Here is a 12642-nt window from a genome sequence, read left to right as displayed (position 1 = left end):
GTGTGTGTGTGTGTGTGTGTGTGTGTGTGTGTGTGTGTGTGTGTTTCTGTATGTGTGCTGGTCACAGCTCTAGAAGTTCTATTTATTTAATTTCTCGCTTTATGCTTTTTACTGCAGGGCTAAGTGGCACAGCAGGGATCTGTCAGTGGGAAAAACATCAGTGAGTTTATAGTTAAAAGGCTTGATGTTTCACTTTAGCGGGGTTGCTGGAAGCCATCAGTGGGACTCTGTCGGTCCTCCTAAACAAACATCAGTTCTCTGAGTTTCAGCGTACACCACTGACACCTGCTAATGGGTACTTTCACAAAACATTGGCAGTAAAACACATTAGCTGTGTCTGTGTTTAAGTGAAAACATCAGAGGGGAAAAAAACAACGTTTCACATGTGGTGGTCAAAACTTCCCATGCCACTTCTAAAAGCAGTAGTTGGGTTCAAACTGTGTTGGAAAGTTCAGAAAATGATTTTATTAATAATTAAAGTCTAAAAAAACTGAGTAACTGATGATACTTTAATTTATTGAAGGAGCTAAAGTGAAAGCCAAAAGAAGCAGAGCCCTAAATGTAGCAAAACACTAAAAGGGTAGCTAAAGCTAAAGGTGGGTACAATGTGGGACAACGACAACGTGCACGGCCTAGACTACAGTTTTGCAAGATGTGCACACAAGAAAAACTGCAAAATTTCTAGTTTAGGCTCAAAAACTTACTAGCTGCATGGTTGCAAATGCTCAGAATTCAGTCAGACTATACCAGAAAATTCACCTGTTTTCTCACAATTTTAGCTTAAGCCACTACAACTATGAGTTAAACTACAATTATACATCATCCACTGACAAAAAAGGAAAACTAACTGAAAACAGTAAGAATAATTATATTTTTTTCACCCTTTGATTTGGAAAAAAAACATTTTGTTCGGTTCACTTCTGCAAAAATAACAAGACTGCAATTACGGCTGGGTGTTGTTAAAATTCTCACTATTCAATTTGATTCGAGTCTCCATGGGAAAACTTTTACATATTTATCTTCTTGCCCATATAGACAGAAATACTATACACTGTTGTTTTTGAGGATAGAAATATCTAAAAAAAYGAGTAGCACAATAATTCGTGTTGTAAGAAAATTTGTGTTCAATAAACTGAAGTCGATATTAAAAACACCATTGTTAAATAAATTGATTTGTAGAAGGAATCAAACCATACAACACCAGAATTCTGGATCTGAGTGAGGTTTACTGTCACCGAAGCTGACAGGAAACCAACACTGGCGAAAAACCAGGAAGTTCATCAATTTATATGAGTTCTTCAATGCCTGCGTTCGCCCCCTACTGACCTACGGCTGAATCACAGGCATTCAGACAAAATTCTCAGCTAATGCCATCACAACGGTTGATTATGTGTTGTCATATAATTCGGACATGTAACTAATCTATATCAATCAAAACATAATAGATTAAACATTGTCAACATTACAAAAAGGAAAACCTAAAAATATAGGGTTGTGCTTTTAACATTAGTACTAACCTCTAATAACTATAAATTTCTTCAATCCCCCTGTTCACATGACCAAATCATGTGAACAGTGTTCTAAAAATGGAGTGTGAACATAAAAACATGAAATATCGAATTGGAAAAAAATATACTGCAATGCATTATGGATTATTTTACCCACCCAATGCAAACTTGGTGAATAAATATCATCTTTTCAGAAGCTCAGCAGGGGTAAGAAGAACCTGCTAAACTTTCAACTTTTAAAGCCACTTTTCCCAAAGTGCTTTCTTTGTTTAATAGACTGAATACATGATGGTTAATTATTCAGGAGTCCTTTGCATAACCGAGTAAAAAGACATCAACTGTCTGTCCCAGTCTCATGGAGACTCCTGTAGAGACGGGTTTTAGTATTCCTTCGAGGTAAATCCCTCCTCAGTTTTGAAGAAGTGAAAGCATGCAGTATATATCAACAGCATGGTATAAATCAGGCCAAGGGTAAGACTGGAATTGAATAGAAAGCAGAATGTGGCTCATTTTGGGACTTGCAAATGACAAAGAAAAAAAACGCAGAGAAATCTTTCCTGTCTTGCTGAAACCGGCTTAGAAGTTTCAGAAAGCGGCGGAAATAGGTGCTCCTGTAATCGTTTTGGCATTGCCCCCGACTTAGACACGAGGCGATTATTGGATTTGCTCAGCCGAGTGGAACGCCGACTTATTTCAAACGTACAAGAAGAAGCCCTGGGGGACACTTTATTTTAAGTGCAGTCGGCAAAATTAGCMCCCGCTTCCACGTCAAGCTGACTCATGGTTTAAAAACTCTTTTTAAGAAAACAGACCCCCTCATCCCCCACCGCACAAAGAACATCCCCCGCTCTTGTTGGTGCTTATTGAGACTAATGGCTGCGTTGACACAGGGGAGAAGTTAGGGACGAATTAGATTACGGCTTTTAAGGGCCAGGAAAGCCTGGTTTGATAAATTACAAGCTCTAGTATACATTATCGTCACCGATATTTATTTCCTGCCCCTGTTGCTACAAACAACCGAGGAGTCTTTTTATTCTTTAACACGCCGTCAAGGCAAAAAAAAAAACCCCGCTAATTGCTGAACATGAATTACTAAAAGCAGCGGCGCATATTTACTAACGCAATGAAATGAAACTGGCAGCAATATTCTTGTTTATGTCTAAGAGAAGTTAGTCTATCCCCAAGGTTACTCCACTTACGCTCGCTGTGCCGCTCATTAAGACAAATTACTGCGTCTAGATTCTATTTTTATTTTTTAGAAAGCCAAAAAAGTCAGTTTAAAGTTTATTTTATTGTTATTTTAAAAAGTTTATATATATATATATATACTTGGTGATTGTGCAATTGCCCTCGTCTGTGTGTGCATGTCTTTTTTGTCTGTTAGCAAAATATCTCCAGAACCACAAAATGTATTTTAACGAAACTGTCAGAAAATAATAATTAGATGTGCYTCCACAACTGACTAAGTTTTGAATCAATTCGATTAAAAATGGCTGCCTCAGCTAATCAGCCTTTGCTAACGCAAGAAAGGCTATAAATCAGTTTATTTTACAAGCATTGAGCTAAAATTTAGTATGATAGTAGCTGAAAGTCATTCCCAACACATATTTTGAGCATTAACAAATTGCACCCAAATCTTTGCTTAAAAATTACAAATGAATGCTGGAGGCAGCCTTGTTTGTCTGTTAGCAAAATATGTCATGGATCAGGTAACACATTTTAATGAAACTTTCAAAAAGTAATCATCTAAAATTCAACTACAACAGATTAACGTTTGAAGTCGACCCAGTTAAAGACGGTCGCCTTAGCTGATCAACTTCAGTAAACACAATAACAGTTATAAGTCAGTCGATTTATTAGATACAGAGCTGAAATTTGGTGTGTTAGCAGCTGAGAGTTACCGCCATCACATTTTAGCAATGTTTGTTTTTCTTATGTAAATATATAGTGATAGATTTTGTTTGGAACATCGATAACTGTCTCCAAAATTTGAAAATTTACCAAAACAATATTATTAGGGAGGAACTTATCGTCTCTTTTTAAATAATGTTAGTCTAGTTTGTTACGTAAGCAAAGCTAATTGGAAGTTTCCACCCCGAGGTCAGATGAGGGCGATGCTGRTGGCATCAGGTGCAGGTTTCCCGCTGGTGTTCAGGATGTGGATGAGCCACACCATCCTTCCTGTMATTGTCCAGGAGAGGGCCGAGCGCAGCCATCGGTGGAAACGAGCCGGCTTCAGACAGGGCYAACGTATTAAAATGGTCGTTGAAAAGTTTCGTCCTTGAAATGTGTTCATTGGAAGTGAAATGTGGAGGGGGAAAAAAAAAGGGAAACGAGACAACAGATTGTACAGCAAACGTACATTTCCGAGAAGAAAAGGATCATAGCTGGGTGGGGGGAGGGGAAAAAATGTTCAAATTGCGTGTTTTCTCAGGCGTTTCAGTCAAAGTGCTTGTGTCGTGCAAAGTTTCCGAGCGACCAGTTTCAGCTTCATTTGAATGTAATGGAGCAAAACACTGAGGTGTGTTTGTTTGTGTGTGTTTGTGTGTAGCTGGAGCTGATCAGACACATGCTGGAGTCAGTCTGGCTGAAGTACAAACTTGGTCCTCATGCTTTGTGCTTGTAAGTACAGAAGTCCTTTTTTGGTTTTTTGGCTAGTTTAGAATGGCGATCATGAATGCTGATAAACTATTTATCCARGCCAATCCCTCTGTTTATAGATCTAAAGGAGGAAACTACCCGTGACCTGTCCTTCCACTGTGTGCGCTTGTTACGTAACTATTCTCTTGTAATTACGTTGTGTGTTTTCCAGGATGCAGCAGGCCAGCCCAGCTGAGTGGTCTGTGTTTCACTTCATGCTTCGAATCCTGGAGTCCACCCGGGGTCTCTGTCTACCCCTCCCACCTGGTATCACACAACACTTATTACAAATCCGGTCTGTCAGCAACAAGAAAAAAAAAACGTGTTTCTATTGTGCAATGACAGAAAAGCCGCAGTATTAATTAGCATTAGCAATGTGGCGATATAGCTTAGGGAGTTTGTGAATACATTTTTATTTATTTTATAGCGTTTGCTTCTGTTTGTTATGAATTCTATCATTTTAGTCACTCATGAATAAAATCTAAATCCTAAACTATGACGGGAGAAGATAGAAAATAGAAAATGTGCTTAAACAAGGCAGTGGATTTACGAGAAGGAAGGTGTATAACATGACTTATGCTTGGATATAAAATAAACAAACCCAACTATTATTATTAGAACTCGGATTATGCTTGTCACTCTCAACAGATGAAGGGATGAGCTGTGAAGGAATGTTTTCAGGAAATGTTAGCATTCCTTCCTAGTTGCATATTTCATTTCCCCCCTCATCCCTCCCACGTTTTGTGTTTCGTCTCTCTCCAGGCTATCACACCCTGTTTGCTGTGTTTGCTGTTCGTTGCCTCCCTCATCACACATTTTTACAGTACATTGACCACGGTTTCCTGCAGCTCACCGAAACCTTTGTGTCTCGTCTCATGACAGGTACACACACACACACACACACATTCATTCTAACGGGTAAAATGTAATCCTGTACAGCACTCTGCAAAAAGAAAAAAAAAATATTTCCCTCACTTCTTTTATAATTTGCTTCAGAGGACTTTCTTGTAATCTCTTAAAGTGGTTTTGAGCAATTGTTGTCCAGGCTTTCCGACAGGCTTTCAAAGTTTTTCTTTGAACTTCGGCAGCTTTTTCATACATTTTCAGCTCAGCATGTGGAACAGAGGGTTTTTACACATCARAGCATAATAAGTTTTAGTTTAAAAAAGAAAAAAAATTGTGTAGGTCTTCTGGACGGGTTCTTCTCTAATGAAACGTTTCGTCTCTCRTCCAAGAGACTTCTTCAGTCTGAGAGTTTCAGGCAAAATTCAGGCTTTTAAGCACTGCCTCCATGTGACTGATACTCACATCACATGGCTATCATTGACACCTAATTAACACCTATTGTTAACAGGGGTGGAGTGATACTGGCAACAGCAGCACTGTAGGAGGGGGACAACTGAAAACGGAGGCCTCCACCTCTGTTTAATGATGGACGGTCTTTCTTGATAAAAATGGCTTCTTTTACTCCTCTCTCAAACCAACGTTCCTCTCCATCAAGAATGAGAACATCCTCATCTCTGAAAGAGTGACCGCTGGCCTGTAAATGAGTGAAAACTGCAGAGTTCTGGCCATTAGATGTAGCTCGTCTGTGTTGGGACATTCTTTTGAACTGGCTGCTTTATTTCCCCGATGTATAACTGGTCGCAGTCCTCCTGGCACTTAACAGCATATACAACATTGCTCTGTTTGTGCCGGGACAGATCAAATGATTGTCCAGTTTTGACRTATGCTAATTGTAGATAATTGGCATTTTCTGTGAAAATGCAGCATGAATGCTGAAGTATTTCTGAAGATAAAAAAAATGATGTACAAATGTTTTGCAGTTTGTGGTAAAATTGCCAAAATAAGCAGCTGAAAGTAATACAAAAAGCAAATTTAGCTGAAAAAAAAAGCTGAAATAACTAAAAAGTAGCTTCAATGGCAAAAATCAGCCAAAAAAAAGCATAAAATGATCAAATTATCAGAAAAAAGCTGATAGCAGCATGACAATTTTATTAAGKATAATATCTGAAATTAACAGAAAAAAGCTAAAATTAACAAAAAAAGGAGCTGATATCATAAAGAAGTGTAAAAAAAAGGCAGAACCAGAACAAAAGGTAAAAAGTTCAGTAAAAGTACATACTATTTTGAATGATTTTTAGGATGTTGAAGACAGCTCATTCATTTTCAATCAAAATAAAAACGGTCAAGAAGGCTAAATATTTCAAAAAGTCTAAATTGCTGAAATGCCAAAAAATCATAGCTGGAATATCCTGAAGACAAATAGATCATTTCATAGTGTGAATGCACCATAAGCTTGATGAGCATTCACACAAGAATGAAATGTTTTGATGTTTCAAGCTTCTTTATGATTCCATCATACCTCCTTCATATTTATCACTGTGTACTGTCACTGCTGATTCTGCAACAGTGTTTTGAGTAAAATAGCAAGAGATTGCAAGCTCTGTTTATAAGCTGCAAAGTTTATTGTTGATTTTATTTTGCAGGTGTCATGATGCAGTGTAACACACCTTAAATAAATGTGAAGCTCTAAAGGTGTGGAGTAAAATAAAAATGCTTTAGACAACAACAACAACAACAACAAAAAAGGAAACAAAGGAAAATCCAATGACTATTTTCAAATACAGTATAATTAATGGATGAAGATAATTGATTAAATCTTTAGCTTTCTGCAAACTATATTTAATATTAATATTTCAACATTTTTCCAGTTATTTTTAAAATTTTACTGCTAAATCAAAATCCTTGAGGTGACAAGAAAACTAAAAGTAAAATACTGACTTTATCAGGATGCAGAATTCATAACTGAATCTGTGACTGGAAACTGTGAAAAGCAGCCTTTGCTAAACACCTTTGTTCTTTCAGACTGATTAATCTGTCGAGAGGACCATATTTCAAAAGGTTGCCTTTTAGTTTCTTGTCACACTAAGTCTTTGCAGATAAAAGATGGGTTTGTTCTTTGTACATCTTCTATACAAGTTCAGTTTGAGACACTATTCCTGATTACGGATGCATGAAATCTAACGCCCAGGGATCATAAGAGTTACCTGTAAATCCTTTAAGGATTTTTAGGGCATTTTTGCAGCCTTTTTTTTGTTCCTGCGTTCAGTGTTCTATTGAACTCACTGGGCCACCCAATCATGGTAAAACTACTAATCATTAGAAGTATATGCTGCTTGTGGTTTTGTTTATTTACAGTGGATTTTTTTAGTTAAATAAACAAGAGCTCTTTCTAAATCCTTCATGTTTCTTCAAGGCACCCATTTCTGTTTTCTTTGACAGCTTTTTAAATCTTTTTTATGGTGATGCAACCCTCTTCAATCGGGAAGACAGACGCAGCCTGTTATTTTTAAACAAATTCCAAACTTTGGCATTTGTTTCGAAACATTTGGTTTTGATTTGAGGGTGTAATAAATCTGTGAAAGTGTGCCTATTTGTCACGGATTTAATTTGTACTATTTAGAATCATTTGTTTGACTATTATTGTCTGTCTTCACACTGATTTATTTGACTATATTATCTTTCTTCACACTGAGTCAAAGAGGACAAAGTGTTCATGGGTGATGTTAGCATTTAGCACCACTACTGCCTGAGAATGTCATCTGTCCGTATATTTTGTGAGACCACAACCATCTGGCAGGTCTGCTTTTTGTCCCACCTGTTGTGAACAGCTTTTTAAAAGACCCACTAAACCCAAGCAGGAACTGTGATGAACAGATGAAGAGCTCTTAAACGAAAGTTTAAGTGCTCGTAATGAAATAAAAGTTATGTAGCTACAGTCTGCTTTAACTTTGTGAGAATGTACGTTGACTTAGTGACCTTTCTGTCCTCGTTTCCTGATACAAACACCATCTTTGTTGGGATCAGTAGTTTTTATTTGTGGGAACTAAAGCTCGATCCAAAAGAGGCAAAAATATCTTTACTGGTGTCCTGATTAGGTCTAGGCAGGGAATGTTTAGGTGGGTTAAAGTCAGGCATGAAGTGATTAAAGTTGAGCCTGTACTGGAGGGGTAATGATGTGAAGCCGGTTTATCTTTAGAGAGCACTTTTAGCTCATTGGCATGCACCAAACATCCCGTGTTTAGGAACATTCTTCGAAATCTATAAACCGCTTTGCAAAACATACAAACGGAGGACTTTCAATTAAAGGCCTCACATGGGGCTCAGGCACGTAAAGAAATGATCTGCAATGAGTAGCACCACAAAGCTGGCTCAGAAACCGTTGGGTAAATATATTTTTTTGTACGACACAGTGGTGTTGAAACTATAGAAGATGCATACATGAACCCATAAATGGTCAGAGTTGAGCTCTAATGTTCTGCTTTTTTCTAGGTGCTCCTTTGTAAACGTTTTTATATAAAAGGCATGTTTTTTGTTATTAATTGTTTTGCTTTGGTATGTTTTTTTACCACGGTTGAAGACCAAACAGCATTTAAAGGTAAAGTCTTGCTGATTTGAGAAAAAATTGCAGGTGGAGAACTCCTAATTCTGGACTATTAAAAAAAAGACGAGAATTTATTGGATCTGTTTGATTTCCTGATGAATATTGTGTGTCAAATAAGATAAGATATGATAAGAAAAAACCAGAATAGAGGTTTAAATCACCATATTTATCACGATACAATATAATATTGATTTGTTTGGAAGACGATACGATATTTCTCGATATCACAAAGTCTGTCCAGTGGTGGGCAGCGCTAAACCCAGAAATTAGCTCCGCAATTTCTAAAGCGCTTATGAAAATATTTAGGTCCACAACTTCAAAAACGCTTATGCCATAGAAAAATTAGCGGAAGCTAATTTTAAAGCACAAGTTCAATTTGACACTTACTAGCTGGCAACAATTCATGTACAATATATGCACAACACTGCCAACTAGCGGTATATGAACCCTTGTACAGCTTAATCCTACAACCGCCGATTGCTGGGGATGTGATTTCCTGAAACAGAACTTTGGCTCCTGGTGTAAAAATTAAAAAGTTGTTGAGGATTGCTAGTTCGGCTGCTTCTTTGTCTTTTTCTTTTGTTTGTTGGAGATTTTTCATTAAAGAAGCATCAATAAAGCAATTTTAAAACTATTTATATATTATTATTCTGGGTACATGACGGATTTAATTTCTGACGGGAAACGAAAGTTTTCCATGTAGTTGCTCCAGTTGACCACTAGATGTCTGTCTAACCCCGTTGGCGGATTGCTTTGACCACTTACGTCAAGTATTGAGCTCCAGCGTTTAAACTTTTCTTTTTAAAAAAGGAGCTCTGATTGCAAAGTAAAATAAATCAATACATACAACATTTTAGTATGGATTACAAACGTTTACTGTTTTTGCTGGGAAAGAGTACTAAACATTGCCTTCCTGCTACGTAAGCAGACACAAAGCATTGTGGGAAAGGAGAACCGTGACCCAAAGCAACAGTCAGCAAGGATGTATGCCTTTCCAATAAGTAAGTTTATCTGGGAGGCGTGCTGTTGGATAGATCATATACATTGTGATTCATTGACAGCCGTACCTTCCACTGTTCAAGATAATGATGACTGGTAGATAAATAGTTATTGGCGGTACTGCATTTTAATTTTAGAAAGCGCAAATCCGCTTATGAATTATAAAAATTAGTAAGACCACTAAAGTACAAACAAAATATTTAGGTCCGCAATTAGCAGATTTGCGCTGTAGCGGACTGGTGCCCACCACTGAGTCTGTCACAATGGGATTTTGATTCAATTCATTTCACATGTCAATGCAATTGATAGGATGTGATATATGCTCAGCTAGCATAAACAATTGCGTTAAATAGATATATGACTTTGATCCACATCAGGTATATGTTGACGATATGGATAAATTTATTTATTTATTTGCCGTTATTTAACCAGGCATGTCCCGTTGAGATCTCAGATCTCTTTTTCAAGGGTGGCCTGGGCCTGAAGGCAACTTATTGTACATGTTTTTGGGGTGGGGGAAACCAGAGTACCCGGAGAAAACCCACGCAACCATGAGGAGAACAGGTCCGAACTGGGAATCGATCCCAGGACCTTCTTGCTGTGAGGCGTCAGTGCTAACCACTGAGCCGTCGATGTAATTGAATCATTTATTCGATTTATCGATTGTGGATCGATGTAGTTACAACCATATTGTCGAAACATTAAGTTTATGTTTACTGCTCTAGAAAACAGTCATGAAAAAATAAAAGCAAAGACGGCTTTGGAGTCTGACTTTCAAGTTGGGTGATGTCGTTACCAAATGGTTGCTTAAAGTTCTGAATCTGAACGGTTTCAAAGTTAAAAGTAAGAGAAATGAATATTTCAAGACTCAATGTCAGATGTTCCATGCATCGCTTCTTCTTCTTCTCTGAGATTAATTAAAAATCTGTTTATCTATTTTGAAACTCTGCTTTGGCTGCTCAGGTGTGAACTTTCTAATTCATTACAAGCACAAACAAACTCATCCGACCAGCCTTCTTTATGATCGGTTCAGGTTTCTTATAAATTTCTCCCAATTTTTTATATGAATAAAGCAAAATTTAAAATCTTGAGTCCTACATTTGTCTGCATGTGGGTAATATTTCTAACACTTGTGCAGAGACGATGTGTCAAGTTTGGTCTTCTCAGAAGAGTAATGAGGAACATGTTTTCTGTTTGTGTGTTTTAGATATGGACAACAGCAGGACCAATGAGAAGCTGAAGTTCAGCATACTTAAGAGGCTTCCTCAGGTATGGTTAGAAAGGGAAGTTTTTTGAAGAATAATRGTTTTTTTTAATGGGTTTTGAGGAATGGAAATCTCCAGAAATCTTTATGTCTAACATCTAATGAGTACCAACTCAAAGATATGGGTTGTGAAGGTAAGCTTTAACTGGAACACAAAAAAACACTGCAGAAACTGTCCATCTTACCAAGTTTTAAAATCTTCTATCCAGCCAAAAAGTCTTTTTGATCTTGTTTTGAGACTGATTTACTAAACAAGAACTGATTGTGTAAGAATAATCATCGTTTTCAGAATGTGTAAGATTATTTGTCATGTTAGTCTGAAAATTTGACTCAAATTAAGTCAAAATATCTGCCAATGGAGTAAGAAAATTTTACTTGGTAAGATTCTTGAAATACTTGATTTGACTCAGTTTTTTCTTATTTCAAGAATCTTACCGAGTAAAATTTTCTTATTCCATTGGCAGATATTTTGACTTAATTTGGGTCAAATTTTCAGACTAACAAGACAAATAATCTTACACATTCTGAAAACAAGATGATTATTCTTACACAATCAGTTCTTGTTTAGTAAATCAGTCTCAAAACAAGATCAAAAATACTTTTTTGGCTGATATAAGATTTTAAAACTTGGTAAGATGGACAGTAGTCCAAACAACCATGTAAATAAATATGGGTGTGATTTTTATATGAACAGTAAATTTTATGATATGAATTTATTTTACAGAAAAACAGATTAAATAACCTGTAATTAAATTATTTGATGAACTAAACTCCAAAACTTACGAATGATGCCGATAGAGAAATCAAGAATTAGAGACTATTTTCTGGTTATTTTCCAGCAGCAGTAAATGGTTCCCAAAAAATAAATAAATAAAATAAAAAATAAAAACCTAACTGTGTTGTTCATGGTGTGCTCTTTTAGTCTGGATAAAATTTCCATCTTTTCTCATGCGGTTCTCTTCCCAAACTTCCAACTCTGCTCCAATTATGAGTTTGAAGTTATTTTGGGTCTCATTTCCCTGAAGCCGCCCTCAGGCTCATCACAGTAACGCTTGTGTAACCAGCTGGTGTGTGTCTGTGTGTAGAGGAAGGGTTAGTGGAGATAGGACTGAAATTCTACGTATGTGTTCTTGTGTGTGATCATAGGAATGTTGAGTGTTTTGTGTTTCCTTTTTATTTCCTGACCATCAGACCTTTGCTGGGAAGGGTTAGCAGGTTCCACAAAACACAAAAATGCACACACATACTCACAAACTGTAGTGGAGTTACAAGACAGGAGATGTGATTTGAACCTTGTCTACACTGGGTAGCGTTCGTTTCTCAATGAATTAAAGCTGCGAATGTGGGAAAATTCTCGTTTCCTGTCAAGCTAAATGTAAAAAAGCATTTCTAAAATGAGTGCTTATCAACCAACAAAGCTCTTGTGTGGTTTTGGAAGTGATCCGAGTATGTGTTGGGAATGCCGTTCAGCTACCACACCAGCTGACTGACAAAAGCCATTTTTGTGGTTGCTAAAGTTGATTAGCTAAATAAAAGCAATATATTGCCTACCCCATCACAAATCATTTTCCAGTGGCAATAAAAACAAATAATTACATCGAAGGTTTTCATTCACAAAAAGTGAAGATACGCATCTTAAAGGGCCAATATTATGTCTTTCTCAGGCATATTATACCATAATAAAGTACCTATGTCACATTTAGTTGTTATTAAAATGCTGTTTTTATGTTTAAATAGAAAATAAACTTATCTTCTCATCACTTCCTCTTCTAAACGCCTTGAAA

The 12642-nt window shown here is 36.9% G+C and overlaps 2 protein-coding genes across 4 annotated transcripts in view; one reads left to right on the top strand and one right to left on the bottom strand.

Moving 5' to 3' along the window:
• Positions 1–12642, bottom strand: part of ccdc146 (coiled-coil domain containing 146) — a 78812-nt gene that overhangs the window by 7450 nt on the left and 58720 nt on the right. The gene's annotated exons all lie outside the window — the stretch shown is intronic.
• gsap (gamma-secretase activating protein) overlaps positions 1–12642 on the top strand; it is a gene marked incomplete in the record, with an annotated part of 34323 nt that overhangs the window by 19785 nt on the left and 1896 nt on the right. Inside the window, 4 exon segments of the mRNA XM_014014465.1 lie at positions 4060–4130; positions 4321–4415; positions 4911–5030; positions 10802–10863. Coding sequence (XP_013869919.1) covers positions 4060–4130; positions 4321–4415; positions 4911–5030; positions 10802–10863 — 348 coding nt within the window.

Source organism: Austrofundulus limnaeus, unplaced genomic scaffold, assembly GCF_001266775.1.
Source record: "Austrofundulus limnaeus strain Quisiro unplaced genomic scaffold, Austrofundulus_limnaeus-1.0 Scaffold115, whole genome shotgun sequence".
Classification (NCBI taxonomy): domain Eukaryota; kingdom Metazoa; phylum Chordata; class Actinopteri; order Cyprinodontiformes; family Rivulidae; genus Austrofundulus; species Austrofundulus limnaeus.
Note: the sequence above shows the minus strand (reverse complement) of the source record. Positions and strands in the feature narration are given on the sequence as shown.